A 25,033-nucleotide genomic window follows, 5' to 3' on the forward strand; every position below is an offset into this window, starting at 1 on the left:
TGAAGCATACAAATCTTTATTAAAAAAAATAATAAGGGAATGTCATCTGCTTTGAAGTATATTTTTTGCTGTTTGTCATATGGGGGGAAAGGTGTTTGGCTTCATCTTGGGGTACAGTACAACAGTATGTATTTCTCACTCTTCTCTGGTGAGATGTGTTGCACCACACTATTGTTTCGTTTTTACTGAAGCAAAAGTTGTTTCTTCAAGTAGCATCCATTGAGAAGCTACCAGAAGTGTAACTATTCTTGCTTAGCAAGGAGCGCTTGGTCTAACTTCAAATTCAAAGGCATCTCCAACACATTAGGAATAGTCTCTAGCTCTCCTCAGACCTGACAGGCACTAGCAAGGCATAAATGCCACCATCACCTTATGCTTTTTGTGGAGAAGCTCACATGTTAAAAGGGATATTTTCTGTATAAGGTGGCCACAGAATAATAATGCTTTACAATATATAGTTTGATATATACCCAAGGAATTAGGAGAGTCATATTCTCTTAGAAAAAAATCACTTATGCAATGTACATTAAATGCATTTCTTCTTAAAAACCACAATCATACAAACCTAAGGAGATCATACTCCACAAACAGGAGGACAGGGTTCCCATCTGAAGTCCTGTGAAGTCACTTGAAATATTCTGGCAATCTCCACTAGGCCCTAACAAATTTGGCAGTTTTCAGACCTGAGAAGCTGCAGAGCAATGCAATACAGGGTTCTATGTGAACTTTCTCATAAACCGGAGTTTTGCATAAGCAATGCTAAGGAAGATAACAGTCATGCAGAAGAGAGCCACTATGTTTTCCCACATTGCCCAGCTGGTCGGTGTGATTCCTTGGCTGCACAGGTATGCTTCACCAGAACAACTGCAAAAAGGCATGGGGCACAACTTAGTATTAGTGTGGTGAAAGTCATCAGGTAAAATTACCTTTTATTCCTGTTTCACCAAGATTCTTTTACTCTCAGCTCTGCAAAACAGTTGACAGAAATAGAGTAACTTCATAACCCATCACCAGAAAAAGCTTAAAGGACAAATCTAGATCTCTAGATCTCATAATTTTTCAGTAGTAACCTAAGAGTTGTATATAGATAGCTGGCAATTTGAGTAAACCTCAGAAGCACCTTCAAATGTGGTAAATACAGAAGCACTTGAAGCCCACAGCAGGAATTTGGGGACCAAAAGATGTGGAAACTGCTCTAGCACTGTTCCCTGCAAACCCCTCACTTTGCCAGCACTCCAGCATGTGTCCTGAAATACTTGCATTGCTACAACTTTGGGTATCAGTAGTTGAGAGTATTTCAAATTAGACAAAACGGAGCACTGCGAGATAGATACCTTAGCCCTGTGCCGTATCTGCAGGGAGGTTAATATTTACAAACAAGCTGTGTGTGGGAGGTATGTTTCTGATCACAGATCTAGCGTTTTCCAACACTTTATGCCTGTCATACATTGCATTTCTATTGTTAAATGATCCTGAGTTTGTTTAGGAAACCGGTAAGTCATCTACTTGGCTCATCTGCCTTTTTTATGAGTAAAGTTTCACCCCTGCTTCACTCTTGGGTAATTGTGGAGTTTTACTATATAATCCTAAATTACATTATTATGGGAGTTACTATTGAGACTGACTTGTGAGTGGTTATTTTGTGCATAGTACAAAAATTTGAAACAGCCAGGCCTCTCTTTAAGCAAACCACCACAATTCAGGCCCCAAACTACCGTTACTTACATTTCTTCTGAAATACTGGGGGGACAACTGCCTGAATCTCCCACAAACACTGTAGCATTTGGATTCTTCTCACCACAGAAGTAGAGATCTCTGTACTCATTGACCTGAAGAGCCTAGGGAAAGAGGTAGACACCAGATTTTTGCAGTTAGTGATCTTTGGTCTTAAAACTGAAACACCTCAAAGAAACTTGATTAATAGAACTCATGTATCTTCCAATTTCACCTGGTTCAATCTACTGATCCAGAAAACCACGTGGCTGCATGAAGACACCTCAACACCAGCACCCTGAAGACTTGTCACAGTCAGCCAAGGCAAATGGTAAAGGGTTCCCTTGCACTGGCATCCTGCTCACAACAATCTCAGGGGACACTTTCACATTCAGTAACACCTTTAAAATATCTCAGTGATACCCAAACAGGGAAGTCTCACACATCTCCCACCCTGTACCAGTTCCAGCATTCATTTCTCTCATTTTTACTCCAAGGTAAGATACTGTTCATCCCAAATAGTTCCACCTGTGACCAGTGGATGACCTGCTATTTCAAACACCTGCACCCTTAGATTTCTGGTACCCCAGCTCCTTATTATTCAGAAATGGCAGCAAGTCAAATTTTACTTCAGAGGAAGGCACACTGAAGACCAAGACACTCAGGCATTATAGTAAATCCCTTAAGCAGTTGGACAGTCATTGACCTCAGACTGGCCACCCAAACAGTCTTTGGAGAGGCTGTACAATATTTGACTTCATTCTAAACTGTAGGGATCAACAATTCAGGCTAGGAATTAGTGCCTCACTGGACAGCTCACTCTGCTGCTGTTCAAGCAGCACTAACTCTAACACAAAGTGTTCAGTCTGAGCCTTCCATCTGTCACACAGAGATTAACTTTTGCTTCCTTTTTCGGGTTGGCTGATTTGTTCTTTTTTTACCATGTTCGTGCAAGGAAACAAACCAAATCTGACTTTTAAGAAAACTTCATTTATATTCAAAACCTCTCCAGGAAGTAGCAGTGTGGCTACATTACTCACAGAAGACAGATGCTACTTTCTACTCACAGTGAGGCCATATCGGGGGATACTGAAGTACTTGAGCCAGTTCAGCCAGCCCATTATTGAAGGAAGGTTCACTAAGAGGCCTGAAAAGATCTGAAACAGAACAGAAGAGACTGATGAGTCACAATCTCTGTTTACTGCAAACAATGCCATTCCTGCAAATATGTTGCAGTTGCCCAGCAGAGGTGCACTGGGGTTGATGGACCTGCTACTGCTGTCATGCCCTCGCCTACAGGCTTGAGGTTGGAGCCTTGCAACACTCCTAGACAGCTGGGCCAACAGCCGAGCCAAATACTGCAGCTGAACTGCTTGCAAAGAAGTCAGAAAGGTTCTCCACATCCACATGTGGGCTAGGAAGCATGCATGCTCACAACTTCTTACTTGGGAGGACTGTGTCCTATAGTCGAGCTAGCCAGAGGCTAAAGGTTGATTGGGAGATGAGAAAGTGGAGAAACAAGTAGCAAATAAATGGGGAACCTTAAGGGCTGTTTTCAGTTTTCTCCTCTGGTTTACATCTTTTATCCATGCTCTTTTATCCGTGCTCTGGAACAAGATTTGCATTTACTTCTTAGCACAACTGGACTTCATAGAGAAACATGACACTTCAGCCTTTGCTTCATCACAAGTGATCTTGTGCTTACCCCACTGTCTTTCAGAGCATGCATGTGCCACTCCTTATATACTTTGACTTAACTGCATGTACACCAGCTGCCCTTCACTACACATGCACATTTCTTATCAACAGAAAGCATTTGACGCAGTACACTATCACTTGGCTTATTGCAAAACCAGATTCAACTGCAAATCAAAGAATAAGGGATGCACCGTGTCTCAGAGTACATACACAGCTACCAGGAATCACCTGACAAGGAATATCTAACTTGGCAGTTTCACCACCAACGTTACCTCTTTAAAAAATAATTCACAGCCCTAATCTGTGAGTAGCCAAAACTCTTATATCTCTCTCTCTCTTGCTCTCTTCCTTAGAAGTCCTTGAGGAAGGCTATTGAAGTAATTTCTTGAATCCAAGATCAATACTGAATTAAAGAGAGGGTTTGCTCCTGCTAATCACACTGGGCAACAATAATTAATGCAAAAAAATAAACAGATCCAAGGTAAATTTCAAGACTTTTTCCTTTTAAATGATCTAGTTGATCACGTAGATTTCTAATCCTGGAAATGCAAGGGTTTTTTTAAGTTTTTGTATGGACAATTTAAAAAAAACCCCAACACTTTTTGGGGGCACACTGTTTGGAAAGCTCTGGGGGTATCACACCTACTGAATTACACCTGAGCAATGGTCTGACCCTTAGACTACAAGCTGGCAGAAGTACATTTTTTACTATAGTGACAATAAAATCACAGGCATGGGGCTGACATGCCACTAGATTATGAATTTTTAGCCTGCTCAGGGCTGGCTCAATGCAGTCCACCCAGGTCTTGGCTCTTTCCTCCCCTTCACCAAAGGAGCACACACTCTTACATACTTACAAGCATCAGGACAAAACAAATAGTGATGAGCAGATTTGCTACAGCCACCACATCCATCCCAGCACTGATAGCCAGAGACATAGCTGTGGCAGTGTAGGACACCAATACCAGGGTCAGCATGAAGAAGAAGAACCGTCCTGCAACAGCTTGGTATCCTGTCAAAAAACAGAAAGGTCAAGTCCAGTAAACAACCACATTATGAATCCCAGAGAGGTACCCTGGACTCCTATACAAGATAGGCAAAGCAGGAAGGCCAAGTTTGGAGCTAGCAGGAACTGTGCATCTACCAAAGGCCCAAAGAGTATTATTAAAAGATGTTGCTCCTGTATTAGATTGCTGGTGTCTCCTGCCCCCGAGTCCTCTGAAGTTAAGATGCCAAGCATTAAAATAAGCTGAAGGTTCAAGTAGTTTCATGTTAAAGATTTGGGAATTAAGCTCTGACTAAGTCAGAAATCCCATGTGTTGGAAGATGACAGGTTCAAGAAAGCATCAATTCTTTACCAATCATCCAGTAACTGATGCATGAGAATATGATGACTGGAGCAGTTCTCATGGGCAGCAGATCTCCTATCATCAAGGCCAGGAAGTAGGCAGACACACGGTAATATCCACTGGTGTACTGATGGCTGTGAGGACAGGAAGGAGGGGAGTTGTACAGTTTTAGAGGTTATCTAGGAAGCAGGCTTACCATGCATGTTTGGTTTATCGGTTTCTGCTCTTTCTACCACTGCCTCCTTCTCTATGTGAAAGTTGATCTGTGCTATCACTTTCCACTTGGTAAAGTAAGGGCTGATCTGTCTCACAGATCCTGCAGTCAAACTGACAGCCTTCCAAGGAAAGTGAACGAAAGGCTGTGTGATTGCTAAGTAGTATTGGAAAAAAGCTCCTGAATCTGTTTTCAGAGAGAAAGATCCCTAACACAAGAGCACAGAAAAGTATTAAACTGCTACGAAGCTGGAGGAATACTTTATTCACTGGTAACTCATACACCTGGTTCCTGAAAATTAAAAATGATACCCCACAATGGGAAAACACCTTTAGGACATCAACTCATGTCCAGTTCACAGGGCAATTAAATGTCATTATTGTTTTGCTCCCTAATAGCATTCATAAAAAGATGCTTTGATTGGTGAGGTGCCTATATCCCCACTGACACATCTGGTAAGCTACACTGGCAAGCAGGGCAGACTGGCAAGAAATGGCAGCACAGGGGAGTTTCACTCCCGAGAAGCTGTTAGGGACAATATTAAGCTGCTCTGAGCAACATGTAGGTGGGCATGTGCCTTCCAGGCATAAATATCCAATTTCCTCCTGATTGCATAGGATCTGTCTTTTGCCCTTCCATCATATGAGCTGGAGGCTTCTCCAAACTACATTTTCAACATATATGTATATATACATGTGTGTATAGTATATATACATGCAGTTACATATATATACATACATGCAAACACATATACATATATATAATTATATATATTATAATAAAATAAGTATAACTATAAATAATTCTGTATAATTAGGTATAATAAATACAGTAACAATGTAATGATCAAACACATCTCTCTAAATAAAGAGATGCTTGATTATTAGGGAGGTCTTGTAAGCCAGCCAGCACCCCCCTTCATCTGAGCATCCCTTGCAAAGCTTTTCCAAGAACTCTCCCTTCATCTTTGCACAGTCCTGACACTTTAGGACCTTGGCAAGAGTGTTTCAGCCTTGTGAGCAAGAGGGCAGGCAGGCTTCAGAGTCTTCTGGATTCACATGCAGACCTCAAAACCAGCTGTTACCAGAAGTGGGCAGAAAAAGCACTTTGTAGAAAACTGTGAGACAGCAAGCAACTAAAAGCATTTCCTCTCTCCCCCAACTCTTAGTATTTCAGCTCCCTGCTCTACAGACTAATTTGGCATTACTATTACAATCTGATGTTGCAAGGGAGCAGTCCAGTCTTTGGTGGAAATAATTTTGTTTCATTTTGTTTTGTTTATTCCCCCTACCTCATTCCAGGGTATGAGACAGTCCAAGTGCCTTACTACTTACACAAATAGTTTCTTGTCTCTGATGAATAGTTCAATTGCAGAGACACTGGAAAAACACTGGTTTGTGGTGACAAAAAACAAGGATCCAACCCTAGAAGGTAAAACAGAACAGCTGAAAAGTGAGGCAACAGCCTAGATCAAACACTGGCAGCCTCAGACAGCATCTGCTACCAAGTAGGTGATTTTTTTCTCTCTGTCCACAGAATGGAGATATTTGATTGTGCTATTGCAGATCTCAGACATATCCTTTATCTTCCCTTTCACATCCCCTTTGTACATACGTGTGTTATAGGCTCAAAATCTTTCATGGAATTTTTTTTTGTCCCTTGCCAACACAGAGATTTGGGAGTTGGAAGCCAGAACGAGATGGCTTGTTGAAGCCCAGCTCTCTCACTACCTGCTCCCAGAGCCAGCTGTCTAAAGCCTAAACAGAGGGATAGCTAATAGCTTTGCATTCCAGCATGATGGCTAGGGAGAGGATTGAGGGAGGTGTTTTCTTTGGGGGGAAGACTTCACTCTTTCCCTGTTTTGGGAGGTGATCAGAGAGAGGTTTCCCAGCACTCATTTTTTTGCCAGTGCACTACACCTTTGTTTTCTATCTGCTTGGGTGCCCAGCCACTTCTTGCTGGGCTGGTGGCAACAGTGAGGGGGGGGGGGGGGTCCTGGCTTGTCCCCCGACTCCACATGTCCTGTGCAGTTCTCCTGAGTAGGCAATCACCTCTGCCTGGATTCACTATGGACTCATCAAGGGGCCAGCGCCATCTGCAGCGGAGTTGCTAACCCCCCCACAATGCTTTCAGACAAAAGACAGTGCGAGGGTCCTTGCACTGCCCATGGGAAAGGTTCCAGCCCATCCCTGTGGCCGCCATTCCCACGGGAGCTCCAGAACCAGCACCTCTCCCAGTCCGTGCCTTTGCCTCGCCGGAGCCCAACAGCGCCTGCTGCTGTCTGTGAACACAACTGCACAAAGGGGCACAGATACAGGACTTGGTTGGTTTGAAAGTTTTGGTTACGGTGTCACTCTTTGTTCTGTTCTGGTTTTTGGTTATACCTATACATACTTGTAGTGAAGAACTGTTATCCTCTTTTCTACATTTTCTGATTAAAGTATCTTAATTTCAAAGGTTGTGATGGTTTGAAGAGAGAGAGGCCCCCTTCCTAATCCAGAATGATTTCTCACTTTTCTTGAAAGACAAAATGGTTTCTTTTTAAACTGGGACAATGTGTAAACCTGACAGAACTGTGGCTCTTTTAGGACCTCCAGCAATCCCATGCTGCAGTGCACAGAAGCTTGTGAACCCAACACTCCTCTGTGTTCCAAGTGGATCCCAAGGCCTTTCTTCCCCGTGCCTCAAACCTGTCTGCTACCAATAGAAAAATGAGCAAAGCTGTGGCTTTTTAACTTACCGATTCTGAATACCACTTCGGTCCAACTTTACACCAAAAAAAATAGCACCCACTACCAAGGCTAGGATTACAGTCACTGCAATCTAGAAGTGAAAAGAAGGAGAAAAGGAGTCCTTCAGACAAGTAAACAGGAACTAACATTATTAAGTCATATGCAGGGTTTAAGATTCACACCTGCCTAAAGCCTTGCTATTTTGAGGCAATGTATACCCATGACACACACAATTAAAATCCTTATGACAGTTTTCCAGATTTTAACCTCTTTACTTTTCTACTTCCTCTGATGTTCTTTGGCTGAGAGAGGTCAGTAGAAGTCCACTCATAGAATAACTCAGTTTAAAATATAAAGTGAGGCACAAAATTAACATCACCCTAGAAGCTCCCGATATGAATGGAGCATTTCCTCCCAATCCCAATCTTCAGTGCAGTAGTCCTTGTGTTACAGAAAAATGGAGATTTTTTTCCAAAGGCCACAAAGGTAGCTGAGCATCTCACTCCACTTATGTGGCAGTGGCACAGGACTTTTCTGTTTTGCTATATGCCTTTGAAAACAAAATTCTGTCCTACAAACTGCACATTGTGGGACTGAGAGCAGAAGGAGTCTGTGACTTGTAGCAGTGTTTACCTACTTGTGCAACAGACGCCTGTGGGTTCCTGATGAGATTTTTCAGGGAACGTTTGGACACCCAGTACAGCTGGGTGAGGAATCCATTTGCATAGGTAATCTCATGCTCCTGCTTGGATACTATCTGTTTGCTTCGCCGTCCAAGCTCCACTTTCCTCAGTGCTTCCTTTGTGCTCTGATACAGGTTGGAGCTGAGATATTTCTGGTGCAGCACATCTACCACACTGCTGTCCACGTTATCTTCTGCCGCTCCATTTTCACTGCTCACGTCTGAGTGGGAAAAACAAGATATGGCTTGTGATTCCTCATGAACCTGACCTTCAGACACAGCCCATCAACATGCTTGTCAATTCTGCAGGCTTAATAAAAAAAAAAGCAGTAAAAATGGTCATATTCTTAGAATGAGGCACCTGTAAACCTTCATTTCACTGAATTTGCGGGAAATAAACATTTGCTTTGATTCACTTCCCCATCCTCAAGAAGCACTATTATAAAAACTGTTCCCTTATAATCCTTCAGTCATAGATGTGCTACAGCATTTCCAAACAAATATTTCCCAACATTTCACTCACTATATTATTTAGAGAGTTTGTTCTCTAATCTAGTTCCAGTCTTTCTCACTCTCCTGTAAATCCATGACTCCTTAGCATATCTGCCCTGTCTCCTCTACAGCAGCCTCTTATGTAACTGAAAACTTCTGATTCTGTCAGCTGCCTCTTGAGAGAAGGGAATTCTAGTTTTTCCAGTCTTTTCCACACAAGTTTTTTTTAAATTTCTGATATTTATCACTTCTCTTCTATATTTCTGAAGGAAAAAATTCCCTTTTAAAAGTTTCTGAGCTCTTTAAAGAAGCCCAAAGTATATGTATTAGTAGGAAAAATAAAAAGACAATGAAGTGCCCTTAGACTGGAAGAAACTCATAGAACAAAAGCTTGCCATCACTACGCACAACTTCCCTTCTGTTATCAGCTAACAGTGGGTTTCTCCTTCACAATTTACCTTTTCCTGCATCCACAGGTCTGTGATCTTCCTTGCTTGCTGCCACAGCCGTTGAATCACCATTTATTACATCAAGGAAGAAGTCAGCAGGATTGTTGAATGGTTCACATTCATATCCTTAAAAAAAACAAACAAACACCAAAAAACCATACATGCAACATGTTTGTATTGCACAGAGCACACCTTAGAAGGTCGGGCCTAATACTGTATCACTTTTCCATCACCCTGTTAAAAGAAAATTTCACTGTCTTCATAAGCATTAGTTTGCATCAGTAGAATGGACAGGATTTAGGAGATGGTGAATCTGAGGTATCTAAAGAGAGCTCCAGTGTTGCTTATTCTCCACTGATTTCAGGCGAGGAGAAATCTGTAACTTGCTCCTACACAGCTCAGTATGGAAAACTCTTGCCTCCTTCCCAGGGCTGTTCAACCAATCTGAAAGACACAGTTACTCAGTAGAGGTTCCTGGATGTCTGCTCTACCGCCTCAGATAATTCTTTCAGAGGCTCAGCTCTTGCTGGTGTTTCTTTTGTCACAAAAAAGAGGAAGGGCTGTCCAAGAGCAGCTTCTTATAATATGGTTCTAGCTATTGGACAAGGAGGAAAGAAAAAAATAAAAAACCCCAAAGATGCTTATTCTTTAGCTTCCTAGAGAGAAAGGAAGTGGGTTACTAAGAGGAGGACTAGAAGTATGGTGACATGGTTAAAGCATCACCCTTAAAGCCAGGGAAAGCTTACAATTTAATGTGTCCATGGCTGCATCTAGCCTGGACTGAAAGTTCACTCCACATTTTCTGTTCATCATAGTCAGAAACCCTCACTCTGCTTACTTGGAGAGAGGGCAGCCACTCAACAGTGCAACTACTAACCCATCTTAAGATACACCATAATTTTTTCCTCTTGATTGCCCACCTGCATTCAGTCTAGAGAATATTTTTAGATGAATATGTACATACTGCTGCCAATCTGCAGGCTGTGGTTCAAACCCACCAGATCTGCCACCAAGGCCTGACAGAACTACATGCATCATTTTGTCTGTTGGACATTATGCTTCTACATGTTCAAATGACTCTTGGGTTTTGCCTTGATGACAGATAAAACAAAGGCAGGAGTGAGCCATGCTTTGTTGTCTGGAAATTTTCAGTTTTATCATTCTAGTTTTTTGCTGTTCTAACATAACACTGCTCAGACTGTATATGTACAGTCTCTAGCATCCTAGTGATAAAACAGCACAGGACTGTTACCCCATGCTAGGGTAAAAATCTACACATAGTTTTCACTCATTAGCCAGTTGTCTTTGCTCTTGGCATGGAAGACTTACCAATGGAACTGAAGTACTCCAGGGCCTGCTTTGCAGGACCATGGTACAGCACCTTTCCTGAAGCCAGTAATGTCAGACTGTCAAACAGCTTGAATATAGAATAGCGGGGCTGATGGATGGAAAATATGATGGTTCGCCCTCTTCTTGAGAGCCTGAAATAGAAACAAAACATCTCTCAGATACAGCACACTTTGAATTTCAGAAAGGCTATCTTAACCCATGCAAAAAATAAGTGTCCAAATCCAAGAAGAAAAACACTTCTCAACTTCTCATGGTCTTGACACAGAAAAACTGCAGATCCCCCTTCTCTGTCACTGTGTCAGACGTTGCCTGCAAGACCTTCAAGACAGCACCCATCATTACAAGGGGACCATCATTACAGTCCAGGTAGACAAAGTATGATGTTGTCAGGAGCTGGAAAAGCCAGAGGCCGCAACTGTGTATTAACCCTCCTCACATGTTTTCTGTACCAAATGTCAACTTGACTAACTGGAATGATCCTACTGCACTCGATGGCAGTATCAGGCTTTACACAGCAGATTGTGGAAGTCTGGCCAGCTGAGATTTCTCTTGGTTTTTCTGTTGAAGATTTACTCTCAAGAAAATTCAAAACTAGTTTTCCTTGAGGTTTGTCAAATACCCTTGACGATCAAAGATGTATATCCACACACAGAAGAGCAAAATGTCCCCTGCAAGCAAAACTAGACAACATGCTGCAAACCCAGGAGGAAGATTAGGAACTCACTGTCATTAAATAAGCCTTTTTGGTCCTCCTCGCACATAATTTTGTTCTGTCAGAAGACAGTTCATCTCCAGATCATAGGAGATGAACGTAAATACTGAGGGTAAATCTGCAGGTGAAGTCTTACCTGAGTTCAAAGCTGTTGCCAGAGGCAGGGAAGAGACTCTATAACAGACTCAGATGGAAGGTCAAGAAATCCTGATTACAAGACCTAACCTCCCAGTCCACCCCTCTGTGGCAAAGGGAAGCTGTCCAAGCTACATCTGCTTTTTGGGCTGCAATCCAATGCTTGCTCTGAAAAGATTCCCATAAACTTAAAAAGGCTTTGGACAAGACCCAAACAAATAATTTAGTACCACTTCTGAGTCTATTTGTCTAGATTTCTTTAAAAAAAGCTAGAGATAGTCATAAAAAAAATTCAGGTTTTTACTAATAAGTTGACTGCAAAATTGCAACAGAGTCCTGAAGAACAGACTCTTACTTCTTCAAAAGGATGAGGACTGCATTTGCTGTGCTGGCATCAAGGCCAGTTGTTGGTTCATCCAGAAAAAGGACTGGTGGCTCTGTGATGAGCTCCATCCCAATGTTAGTTCTCTTCCGTTCCCCTCCAGACACTCCCCGGATCAATTCGGTTCCTACCTACAAGCAGAAGAAAGATATTTGCAACAAGACCTAGTCAGTGCATACTCTGGAGCTGAGGGCTCTCCACACCCAGCAGCCCTTTTCATTTTCAGAGTTCCGTGAATGAATTCTAGGCCGAGCAGCAGATGATGGATTGGACTCAAGTGTGAGGGACTGTGAAGCAGCAGTAAGCTGAGCCTGATTTTCAGAGGTACCAAGTGCCTTATGACTTCAGGGGACAAGGATTACACAGATAAGGAAAAGACAGAATGAGACCACAGCAGCCAGAGGAGGCATTGGTGCTCAGGGATGCCTTTTGTTGGTAGCTTGCCTAGTATTAAAGCATGAGTGGGGTAAGTAAAGTAAAATTTAAGTAAGGGTAAAAATGCTGCTGGGAGGAACAAGCTCTGCATGGAACTTCTCCATCACAGACCAATTTTCCATCCCTCACAGTTTTCAGCACTGTGAAAAGTATTTCCCTGTCTTTTCCCACAAAGCCAGGAAGTGACTGAGCAGCTTTCCAAGGGGCAATGACTAAGTAACTTTTTCCCCTCTGAATCTATACAACATGCTGGACATGGTCCAAAATCTTTCCCTTTTAGTAGCAAATACACAGACCTCTTTCCAAGCTCCCTTCTGAGCTGGAGACTGATTTCTTGCATGCAATATGGTTTAATCAGGTTCCCATTTAGCTTCATGTAGGTACACTACATAAACCATACTGCCCAGAGACAAGCAGTTCAGTTTCCAGAGGTAGTATGACTTCTGAGAAAGGTATTCTCACTGCTCACCTTAGCATCAGCCACTTTGCTTAATCCCAGTTCACTGATTATCTGGGTGACTCGCTCTTCCTTCTCTTTAATGCTGATAGAGCTGGGGAGTCGCAGGGCAGCAGAGAATTGCAGGTTCTCTCTCACTGTCATTGTGCCCATGACAACATCATCCTGAAAGGAGTAAAAAATGGACAGATGGAAAGACTCAGCTCCTTGAGTGGGGACCAGTGTCCTTGTAGTGGCAGTTGCTGGAGAGGCTGTTTGAGTACCACAGTGGAAACTGGACTGAGGGACAACTCCTGCTTCAAAATTTGCATGACATGAAATTCAAGGTCACTCAGTAGTAGTCAAGGGGAGAATGCAGCTTTGCAGGCCTCACAGCTGACACCAAGGACCATCTCAGCTTGCTTTCAGGCTTAGGAATTCAAGTGCAGACAGTGCCACTTTGTACAGTACATGCATTTTTCTGACTAGGTAAAGTGAGGCAGAGCAGGTAGCTGATTTTGTAAAGAGTTAAATTTCTGTCAATCCAGATGAAGGCAAAGGACATTGCTAGTGCTCAGTGCTCAAGGTAGAGACACTCTGGAAGTCACCCAGATCAACTCTGTTGCCAGTTACAAGTCGTATCTGGTGATCCAGAGCACCAGCAAAGTTCAACTGCCAACAAGGAGCGTTCCTTAAGTCCTTGCTGGCAGCAGCTTCTCAGAGAATATTTTACAAGATGCTCCTAATTTTATTCATGTCTCAACTATCTATAACTCTTAGAAACAAGACTTTATTCCAAGGGCTACCCATTTACAAAAACTTCAACAGTCATGTGCACTTTGAGTGAGAATCACATCTATCCATTTGACAGATATCTGGGCAGCCTACAACAACTCACAACAACCATGAGCCAAAATGGAGTTGTCTCAGGTCCAATAAGAGCTTCAGGCCTCTCCATTGTCCCTACTTTGTTATTTGTGCCAATTCTGCATCCTACCATATGATAAGAGAAGGGCTGCAATACTGGGCAGTTGCTGAGAAACACGCCTGTTAAATCAGGCACCTTCAAATCTAGTGCCCTTTGGAACACACGTCTCCTACGCTGCAGGGCACCAGATTCTTGCCTGCTTTGGGACACTTCTCACATCAGATGTAGTTGCTCAGTAGCACACATGATGTGTTAGCCAACTATGTTTTGCACTGGAGTTAACAGAGGAAGACAGAATGCACTGCTTTGCTGTCAAAAATAGTTTAGGCATTTCCTATCTTCCCTTCCCATAATGCCCCAGGCTCTGACCCTAGCCTCCCATTCCCCACCCTCAGATCCACCAATGCAACTGCTGGGTCACCACACTGGAAACTGTGAATTTAAGCTACCTTAATACCAAATATAACCAACTATAGCGTGACACCTTCACTCTTGATGCACGACCATCAGCAGTCTTACAATCATAACACATGACTTAGCATGTCTATATGCTTATCTGCTTAAAACTGATCCTATCATTATGTATGTATTTAGGATTTAAGAGTTGTTTGCAGTTTTTGGGCCATCTTTATTGATCTAGGGAGTACTGCACTGGGTGGGAGGGGAGAGACATTTAATATCTCATCAAGTTGCCTATCATTTTAAGGTTGTTTGGTTGCTTTGGACATTTGAGAGACAAATGCCTCAAACTGGGACCACTTGCAAGAAACTTCCTGGCCATTCACTAGGACTTGAGGATCCTTCACCTGCAGGATCAAGATTCAGCACTGGTCTCGTCACATACATTCTTCCAGAGCACTCCAGCTGGCAGCTTTCAGCTGCCTGTTTCACATCTACCTGCAGTCAGAACCCTGGATGGTTTCCAGATTTGGCTGCTCATATGACTGCCAAGAATCCCCTTCTTCCCAGGTCCCCCAGGGCTTTGAGGGTCTATAACTGGTTCAGGCCTCCACCCACTTCCGCAGATTCAGATGGCTTTTCCTGTCTCTGCATGGACTGAAGCTCTGTCACAGCCAGCCAGAATCAGAGGAAGAACAGCAGGGATCTACTTATTTCCTAGAATTATTGTCTCATAGTTTGAAGGTACTTCTGCCAGCTAGAACTGCTTCTGAGTTTAACAACAAGAGGTTTTGGGTGTCATGTTTTTTTTTTCCTCACCTTTTTATTTAAATCTTTGGTAGTACTTCAAGGCAGAGCACAAAGCACAAGAAGCCACAGTGGCCCAGTGGTTTGGGCATCCGTGTGCCTTTGGGAAGACAAACACTTGGTTGGAGTAACAGTTTGATCTTCTTGTCTTCCATATCCCAGAAAAATAATAAATATTGTAACATTTGAGTTATCAAATGAAACTCTGTAAGGATCATTGAAAATTACCCAGTCTAGCACTTCATGTTTTGTTTTATCTGGTCCTCCATCCCAAGGGCTCCCAGCCCTTACTGAATGCAGTTACTCACCTGCACAACGTATCCTGAGATACACTTGAAATTTGGAGGTTGTGGGATGCCATCTATAAGCACTTCTCCAGACAGGCCTGCTGGGTCCTTTCTGGCAGCCAGCACATCTAGAAGACTTCAGAAAAACACTGGGAATGAGGTTCTACAATAACAGCGGCTTTTCCTTTGACTGGGTAAGTACCACCAGCCAGGACTGCAGTTACAGCCTGTCCCAGCGTGCCACAAATTAAAGGACACGGAAAGGGGCTTCTCCTGCTCTGGGGGCTTTAGCTCTTTGTACAGAAAGCCTGGAATACATACAGGATTTTCCAGCACATGGTGTGCCCCAGCAGTATGGCAGTATAGACACTCACAATTCACAGCAATGAACCCCCTACAGACATAAACTCGCTCTGTGTATTTACAGCTAACCTCAAATGCAGAGACAAAAGCACCCTGCCGAGTCACTGCAGGCTGATCTCTAGCCAGGGGAGTACAGAACTAACTCCTTTGATCTCAAGGAAATTAATCCAAATTGGTATAAACAAGACTAGAGTTAAGATTAATTCTGGAAAGTAATTTTTTTAACGTATCACCGGATTCTTGTTATTGCCAATGCAGAGGCCAGGCTGTTTTTTAGCTAAGAAAACTTCCCTGATAAAGCACTGCTCTTGAAAGCATCCTGATTAACCAGCAGTCTCCTCAGAAAGGCAGATCCAGGGGCACCACTAAGACACACCTGTGTGAACCTTGGCTGTATTGGCTGCCATTCTCAAAGGCAGAGAGTGACAAAGAGCTCTCTTACCATAGTCATACAGGAGAGAAAATAGCATTAGCACCATTGGATGGAGGTAGTTTGCATGGTATTTCTTTGCGCTTTCATCCAAAAAACTCAAGCATATGTGCACCCCCACCAGCAGGCAACAGTCATGTGGGGTAAGGATCCAGAGCATCCTATAGACTGTATTATAACATATTCCTATCAGTTGTCAGAGAGGTGCCTGGCCTAGCAGCTTCAAGGAAGTTCTGCTGCAGTGAGTTCACAGAGGATGACATCTGCCATGCCCCCGAGTTTGCACTCCATCCCCACCCCTCTACCAGTCAGGACAGTGCCTACATCTGCATGCCAGTCACCCCATTTCCACCTGGTCTCGGGTTGCCACCAAAGGTGACTGCAGGAATATGAACAACCAACTGGAGCAGATGAGGGGTGTGACACTGCTGCAAGGCAAGAACTCCAGCAAAGCTGACAGAGGGGCAGGTCAAACTGCACCACCAGATTTCTCATATGCATGCAAAGCCCTGAGACTGCAGATCCCTCACATCTTTCCTAACCCTCAGAATCCCAAATACCCTTGGAACAAGCTGACTGTCCATTTAGAGGAGCAGAAGAAGATACTCACGAAGACTTCCCACTCCCTGTTGGCCCCAGGATAGCATTCAAGCCTGGCTTCATAATGCCACTGGAAGAAGAAAAGAGTTATTTACAAATGAAGGACTGTCCATATACAGCTTTTAGTAGAGGTATGTACAAAATGCTGCCAAAAGGAAAACCTAGAGATTATTAAAAACTTCTCCTTAAATATGAAATCAATCTGCATTTTTCCCTTCTGCCCCTCACTGCCAGTCAGAACAGAAACAGAGCTGGACATAAAAAGCAATCTACAAAAGACAGAAATTAAGTGTCTTCCCTGCCGAGCTAGGTCTTGAGCTCTCTGTTGCTCACTTCCTCTGACTGTGGCTTGAATGACAGTTAGGGGAACCCTCAGATCTTCTGGCAGAACAGTTCACACAAGTTTAGTCCTAATTTGCTCAGATCAATAACTGAAACTGCTTCAGCTATATCCCAGCTATTTTGCCTAAAAGCAAATCAGAAAGTGATCACTGTAGCTGCTGACTGGCAGGAGGGTAGCCATTTCTGTACCAGTTGGATCTGGAAGGTGACATAAGGTCAGATTCACAGCAACAGATTAATTCCTACCCTCTAGTATTTCATTTAAGCAAGAACTTACTAAACATTATGAAGGATCTTCTTTTCCACAGTTTTCCGTTTACAAAGGAATCCACTGGACTGCTTAATGGAGTACTGGATGTTATGGAAACTCACAACAGAGCCCCGAGGAGATCGGAGGGATTCTTGTGTTGGAAGAGAACGCTGGAAATTGCCTGCCCCTTCCTCTTCTCCAACAGAAATAATGCTGTGATCAAACGTGTCTGCCATCACGTCCTTGTTACACAGGTCAAACTCCACTGCATTAAGATGTTTGAGGTCACTGTTGTTTTGAGCGGTTTCCATCTGTTGAGACAAAGAACACAAAAATAAGCAGGAAAGCAGGTGTGAGCAAAAATTTCCCCAGAAAGTGTCTTGAAAAAGCAAGTTCACACATACACCGCACCAATCCTTACAAGTGTCAAGTTTCCAAAAGGATGGACATTCACACTGGAAGACATCCAGCAGTCCACAAAGGCACAGAAACCCACAGATTTAGAACTAACCTTTAAGAATAAGACATGTATGATCTTGAAGTAAGTGATGCTTCCTGAAAGAGCAGCTAATGAGGAAAAAACCCAAGACCATCTGTGATGGTCACCGTCTTTTGCAACACAGCAGAGACTACAAATGGAAGCTACAACTACTTAAGCTAGAGACTCCAGCTCCTCTTCTTCAGTCATAACATGCTTACCTCCTCACAAAGCCAGCAGAGCAAACCTATTAATGAAACTCTATGAAGAACCACAGGAAGAAAAATGGTTGTTCTTATGAAAATGAAGGGCAGTCATAAGCACCTTGTTTCCTGACACAAGTTTGTTTCACAAACACCAATGTGATTAAAATAACAATTACACATGTTGCTTATTGTGTTTCAGTCACAGAGGATCAAGGTACTTTACAACTACAAATAGGAAGAGAAATTTGGATTTGTCTACAGGTACCATTTATACTGAAGAACACAAGGAATTACCTTTCTCACAAGGGAAAGACTGGGATATGCCACAGTAAGGAAAAACATTGTACAAAGTGGTACATTATGGAAAACTAAGTATGGTATCTGCTTATTATCACAAAGTTATAAAGCATTCTGGTTCAAGCAGACAAACTGCCTCAGTAGCTCAGGATGGGACCACCTGAAAGCAACAACATGTGAACAGTAAAAGGAAGGAACTGTTCTCCCTATTCACACATCAGAGCCTACAAAGCAGGAAATATACCAACGTGGATATAACTATTAATATTGATTCACTTACTAAGCACACTAGCAGAGCTGTTTTGTCAAGGGGCTGCTTCCCTTACTGTAACTGATGGAGACCAAGTCTGGATTACTCCACTCATTTGGGGAAAAAAAATAGTTTAAAGTTCTTGTCTTGACATTACACCGTAAGAATTGGGAATCCTACACTTTCCAAGTTCCACTGGGCATAACTTATACCATGCCTTTTAGCCAAGGGCCCTTCCAGATATAAATATTCCTCTTCCCCTTCCAGGAAACTACAGCAAGAGAGGAATTACTACATGCCCTTTCCAGAAACTGAACATGACAGATTAGACTAACACAAGTTAGTCTAATCATTTACTCCACTTCGAGCTGCTGGCATGGCAGTGTTTGTTGGAGAGCTAAAAATTTGCCGTGATGCTGGGGAAAGCCAAGGTGCTCATGAGGTTGAAAGACCAAGGAGACAGATCTGTCCACAAAGACATCAATGGCTAGTTCCTTAAATTTTGTGGGAAGATGACTGTATCCCACCAATCACCCCTTTCCAACCATCTTCACTTCTTTCCTCCTAGGACCCGAGAGGGTGATAATCTGTATGACCACTGCAGCAGCAGTAGTAGTAGACTTTGCAGGGAGAGAGATGTTCATCCTTTTAACAAACTGGAGCTACAAAAGCCGTATTTAAAGAAATGAGAATTGTCCTTTCATCTCTGCCTCTTGCTATCACTGAAAGCTCAACAAGTTGCAGTAGTTCTTCCTGCATAAGTAAAATAAAAGTGGTTAGGAAAAGGCAGGGTTGTTTAGCTTGGACACAATACTGAACTCTTAAGGCTGGTCACCCCCGGGAAAGCCTTGCATATGGGAAACAAGATAGGATATGCTGGTTACATCAGCAAGAGATGGCTTATATACCTGAAAGGTTGCACAACAGATCAGGAGAAAAAAAAAGTCAGGATGAGAGTGACACCAGGGCCAAAGACCTCGTCAGACTTTTGAACATTTGTCTTATATCTGCCCTGGATCGCTTCTGTGGTTTAATTCACCGTACGCCCTTTTATGTAGATTTCTGCAAAGCTACCCATTAGCACCGGCAAGCCAAACCACTGCTGCGGGTGTACGCCCGGACGGCAGGAGATTGAGCAAAGGTTAGTGGAGCCCACAGGTAGGCTCGGGCTGCAGCAGCACCTCACCAGTAATGCTGCTCTGTCTCCCGCCTCGCCTCCCGGGCCGGTTCCGTGCTGAGCCGGAGCCGCGAACTGACCCTGCCGACCACACTCCGCTTCCCTCCGCCAGCCCCCGCCCGCCAGCGGGGCGGCCCCGGGCCCCTCCGGGCGCTCCCGCCCGAGCCCCACCGCCCCCGCCCGGCCCGGCCCGGCCCGGCCCGGCCCGGCCCGGCGCGCGCCGTTACCTCGCGGCTGCCGCGGCGGCTCCGGCGGCGGCGCTGCCTTGGCGGCGTTGGATAAGCGGGTCCGAGGGGCGCGTTACATAAAGTGGCCGCGGGGAGTGCCGGGGGTGTCACGCAAAGCCCCCAAGTCGCGGCAAGGGCAGCGGTGGCGAGGATGGAGCCCCGTTCGGCGGGCGGCGCGACCCCCGGGGCGGTGCCGCTCCCGCCCCCGCCCGTGCGTGGGCCGCGCAGGGGCAGCGCTGTCCCGGCCCCCGGGATGCTGCGGCTGCCGGCGCTGTCAGTCCGCCTGCTTTCCTGGGGCGGGCGGGGCGGAACGGGGAACGCGGCGGCGTTCGCTCCTGGGGAACCCCCGGCGCGGGGAGTGGGCGTCGGACGCGGGATGGCCGCGGAAATGACCGCGGCCCTTGCGCACCCCGGCACAGGGGGCACGGCCGGGCAGTTGGAGGAAGCACCCGCTGTCCCTCCCGCCCTCCCCCTTTCTGGAAAGGTCATCAACCCAGGGCATGTGTCCAGTCCAGCCGGGTCAGCTGGGGCCGCAGGCAGCCCTGGCAGCCCTTCCCGGGGTGGCAGTGCCACTCTGCTCCCACCCTTTCGGAGGCAGCGCGCTCCTCCTTGCTGGGCACAGCGGGGTCGGGGCAGTCCGCTGAGGTGATGGGTTGTTCACCCGACTGCATCTCTGTGCTGCCATGTGTTACCAGCCAGGAGAGCATGTGAAAGCAGGAACATTGTATTTCCTTTGGTTGTGGTCAAGGCTTCTCCTTGTCCTACCATTCCCAAGCACTATTGTCTTTATAAATCAGCTCTATCTCCCCGAGCTACTTAATGCTGTGAATGCAGAAAAAGCCCACTTTTACAGTTTATAAATATAAATATGAGCTGTCAAATGACCATATTAATTATCTCCAGTTTGACTACCCTCTGCAGTTCTGTCCAGCATTGCTTTTTTCCAAGACCTCTGGCTAGATCAATTTAAAGCTCAGCTAAGCTGAGACTTACCACTAGCTACCCAATCAATAACAAAAACTTCAAAGGCTCACCTCTCCCCATTCTGATACCTGTCTCCCTCCAGGCATGTTGATGTACTCCATGCTGTTGATGCTCTAGTCAGAAGACATCCACATCCTATGAAATTGCATTGCTCTACAGGGCTGACAGGAGTCAGTAAGTGGATTTATGGGGGTGTTGAAATAGCCTTAGAGATTTGCAGAAAAGCAGGTTTTGTCATAGGTACACCCAAGGATCAGGCTTGCTGAATGTTATCTTCAGTCATTCTGTGGGGCAGAAGTGGACTTAAGTTCATGTTTCCTTCGTTATTTAACTTCCTCTTTTGAGGAAAATCTGCCTACATGGAGGACTTTTACCCTAGTGTTTCACCAACCATGCACATCTCTGTCTTCAAACGTATTTAAGCCCTAAATATTCGCTAGCCCTCAACAAGCTGCAGAGACAGTTTTCTCTTGTCATGTGCCTGGGACAGCGAGAAAAAAGCCTGTGCTCTTGGGAGCAAAGGTGAGAATTTTCTGAATCACGAACCTGCTGCTTGACATAGTGCCTGCACAGTGATGCAGGAAAACAACTCACTGAAGGAGCACAATTAAAAGTTAAGGTTACTCCTGAGGGTTACCTTCAGTTGCACAGCTGCTCCTTAGACAGAGGCGGTGGATGCCTTCATGCTGATAATTTTGGGAAACAGTACTGCTCCTCTTACACTTCATGGAATGGAAAATCCACTTCTCTGCCCCCTGTGGCTAAACTCATTCCGATGGCAAAGAAATAGGCAGAGACCCCATATCTGGAAAGGAACCAAATCTGTCAAATACAGTATCTGATTGGAGGGTCTGGCTTTTCTCTAGCCCATTCTTCAAGCAGCAGTCTTCTAGGCTTCAAAGGACTTATGATTGTCAGCCTGTTTCAGCTCCCACACCAACTGCGAGTATTTTTCTACTATATCATTTTACTAATCCTGTTGATGTAGCTCATACTGTTGCTGAGGAAAGTTTCTGCCAATACAGGGACAGAAAACAGTGCCGAGCTTGTGGTTAAAGACAAATACTCCCAACAAGCCTGATGAAAGAGAACCTGATGTTATGCACTGTACTTTTCCCTCACCCACCACTCTGTAGGCTGGTGAGTGTCAGCACTGCTTTGTGCTGCTCATCCACAGAAAGGGGCATTTGCCTTGTAAACTGTCAGTCTTTATTGCAGATTAAAGGATGTGGTCTTCACAGAAAGACAGCAAAGGCGTTAGCCCAGTGTAAAGCTCTAGCAAGCAGCAAGTTACAAAGTCCTGTTGCTTTTACTGAGTGACATTAAACAAATAATGCTAGACTTTGCTTTGATATATTGTGATAGCAAGGAAAGAAAAGCCTGGGTCATGTTCTCATGCGGGTTTTAGCACAGGTTTGAGGTCTTTGCTCTTGCTCCTTAGCCCCTTCTGCCTTGAGTCTCTGATCTGGCTGCCACTACAGGATTGCAGAGCAGGAGGGACCATGATACTGTCCTGGGCATGGGGGAAGGGACCTAGCAGGAAGTGAGGCTTTGAGGAGTCCTGCTGAAAAGCATTATTCTTGTTTGCAGGTTATTTGAACCTTGCTCCTTCCCTACAGGTTCTGGTCACACTAGACATGTCCTGCATGTGCCCCAGCACACAGAGTGGTTAAGAAGTTACTGAGGTTTATGAATTCCCCTCTCTGCTGAAGGCCTTGGTCTCTTCTTCCTTTCTTCCTGCAGCCTGAGCCACAGCATCACAAAAACATGTTTGAAGGTGGTGCTGGGGGTTTCTTCTAGTCCAGCTTTGCACAAGGGCCAAGACTTGACACCACTTGATCAAGTCAGGCATGCTTGCAGAATCACCAGACAGAAAATTTTCAGATCCACTTTCTTTAGGATGCTGCTTGCATTGCCCTGATGATCGAGGGTGTTTTTTAATCCTGCCAAATCCTGAATTTTGTAAAGCTCATGGAGTATTTCAGCAACTTGAACCAGCAGGAGCGCATGAGAAATATGGGCAGGAGGAACTGCATGATGATTATACTACTGTCTTCTCTACTGAATACATCAATAAGCAGATCCCAATGCTCACTGTACAAAAGCAGCTCTGAGATCAATGCAGAAGATGGCAATATCAGACATGATGCTTGAGTGATACTTCCTAGCTTTTCTTTTACAAAAGCTCCAGTAAACCATTCCAAAAGACACACCCTGTACAGATGTGTACACATGTGCTGAATCTGCTGCACCTACAAATTCACCACTCTATGCACAAAAAACCATCTCATCATGCTTTTTCCATCCTGATTGCTCATCATGTCAAAGCTAGTGCTGACTGGCCTCTCTTACTTAAAATGCTACTTGCCTTGGGGAAGTTGGCTTTTGCAAGACTTGCAGATTATGTAGAAGTCTGACTCTGTGAAATTATGTTAATCATTTAGTCTATTCTCTGAATTCATAGTAGCGCTAAAATCCATAATTGGTTAAAGATAAGAAAGGATTCAGGCAAATCTAAGGGAAAAGGAAATCAATAGTTAACTAGTAAAAAGCTGGCATCATAAATGTGCTCAGATATTTACCAATCTGACTGCTGTTAGTAATGTTACCAAGCACCTATGTCTACCCTAAGATGTATAATAAAAAAAACAGAGATGCTCCTTTCTATCACCATCTAGATAGATGAAGAGAGCAGGATAACACATCAGAGGGGGCAGAAATGGTGAGGTCTGATTAGAAAGCTGGGAATAGAGACCTAGACCAGGGATACATCATAGCTACGCTGTATAGCAGCTTTCCAGGGAGGTATGCTTTGGGACCCTGCTAAGGAGAAAGGAAGCATGTCCTCTCTAACAAAGCAGATCTGGAGAGAAACTAGTTGCAATTGCCCCATGTTCTCACACCTTTAGGACAAAGCCTGGGACTTCAGACCAAGAAGCACACCAAGATAAATTGGAGCAGCAACACAAGATTCTCAGTATAAGATTCTCCCACACTCAGCCCAAGCTCCTAGGACAGGACTCCTTCAAGTACAGTTTGTATTGCTATTTGCAAGTCAGGAATGGGCACTCCATCCTTCTGCTTCCCTTTTGAGGGCCTCAGTGCCTGCAAGAGGTTAACAGGATTAAAGTGTGTTTTATCAGTCCTAGCTCAGCTCTACAGAGGTCAGCTCCCTCCCTAGACTTGAATGTTGACATACACAACATTACGTAGGTATTTCACCTCCTTACTCAGAAGCAAAGTCCAGGCTGCCCCACCAGTCATTCCTAAAAACTGTTTTAACTTTTATCCAGGCTGCCCCACCAGTCATTCCTAAAAACTGTTTTAACTTTTATCCACTCCCGAGGTCTGAGCTTCTGCCATTAGGATTTGTTGTGGCAACCCTTAACAGATTCAGACATTTTTTAAGTAGGTGCTGTACACCCAGAGAGTCGCAGAGTATCCTTTCCCAAAGGGACCCTGCACAACAGCAGAATGAGACATACCATTAGAGCAAACAACTTGTATTCTGAAGGAGAGATAAGAAACTAGTTCTGTCTCATCCATAACTTCCCATTTCTTATGTACCTTTCTAGATGCCCAGCAGTGCTATATAACCTTAACAGAGGGCTACTGAACCACAACCTTCCAACACAGTCTCACATTAGGTGAAAGAAAAGGTGCAAAGGCTCAGAAATCTCAGCTGTTCCCTACTCTGATGCAAACTGCAGGAAAATCACATTCCTTAATAGTGAAACTGAGGAAGGAAAGCAGGCAATCGCCAAGTAGCGAGTACAATCAAAGAGAACCCAAAACAGTAAGCCAGATTAAATGTTTGGATTTTTGTCATGAAGATAAAGGCAGTAACACAGGTGAACAGGAGAACAAAAAGAAGAAAGCACTTGGTCGCATAGCTCACCCAACAATGCCGCAAGAAGAAGCACAACACTCCTAAACTACTTAAATCAGAGCTCTTGTACTTACCTTCCCTCTGGCCTCACTGGTTATGTTCCAGTAGGTCCCAAGTGCATCTCAATATTTAGCTATCTCTTTCAGTAAAGCCACTGCCTGGTGTTTGCCTTGGCCAGGGCATCTCAATTTTTTTTAACAGTGTTGCTCTGCTCCTCTCCAATCCTAATTTTTCTCTCCTAGTTTGGAAACTGCTGTGTAAATGGAGATGACTACTGCATGCAAAAGCGGCAGAGAGGGCCCACAGCTATCCAGCAGCCACTGAAGGGCAGCTAGGTGTC

At 44.3% G+C, this 25,033-nt stretch overlaps 1 protein-coding gene across 5 annotated transcripts; it reads right to left on the reverse strand.

The window, feature by feature from the left end:
* On the reverse strand, positions 1 to 24,835 carry LOC139675448 (broad substrate specificity ATP-binding cassette transporter ABCG2-like). Of its 5 annotated transcripts, XM_071563057.1 has the most exons (17): positions 24,768 to 24,835; positions 21,442 to 21,609; positions 17,213 to 17,496; positions 16,604 to 16,663; positions 15,222 to 15,336; positions 12,813 to 12,965; positions 11,882 to 12,039; positions 10,659 to 10,810; positions 9,339 to 9,455; positions 8,344 to 8,609; positions 7,715 to 7,797; positions 6,309 to 6,398; positions 4,770 to 4,894; positions 4,269 to 4,423; positions 2,781 to 2,870; positions 1,726 to 1,838; positions 1 to 864 (listed from the first exon to the last, which is right to left on the reverse strand). In XM_071563057.1, the coding sequence occupies exons 3-17, from the start codon at positions 17,494 to 17,496 to the stop codon at positions 717 to 719; spliced, it is 2,109 nt and encodes a 702-aa protein (XP_071419158.1). In that variant the 5' UTR covers positions 21,442 to 21,609; positions 24,768 to 24,835; the 3' UTR covers positions 1 to 716. The 5 variants fall into 5 exon arrangements, with proteins under 5 accessions (XP_071419158.1, XP_071419160.1, XP_071419157.1 ...); XM_071563059.1 differs by lacking the exon at positions 21,442 to 21,609 and having other exon boundaries at positions 24,768 to 24,823; XM_071563056.1 differs by lacking the exons at positions 21,442 to 21,609; positions 24,768 to 24,835 and adding an exon at positions 20,855 to 21,020.
* Positions 24,836 to 25,033: the final 198 nt, after the last annotated feature.

Source organism: Pithys albifrons, chromosome 9 (genome assembly GCF_047495875.1).
Source record: "Pithys albifrons albifrons isolate INPA30051 chromosome 9, PitAlb_v1, whole genome shotgun sequence".
NCBI lineage: Eukaryota > Metazoa > Chordata > Aves > Passeriformes > Thamnophilidae > Pithys > Pithys albifrons.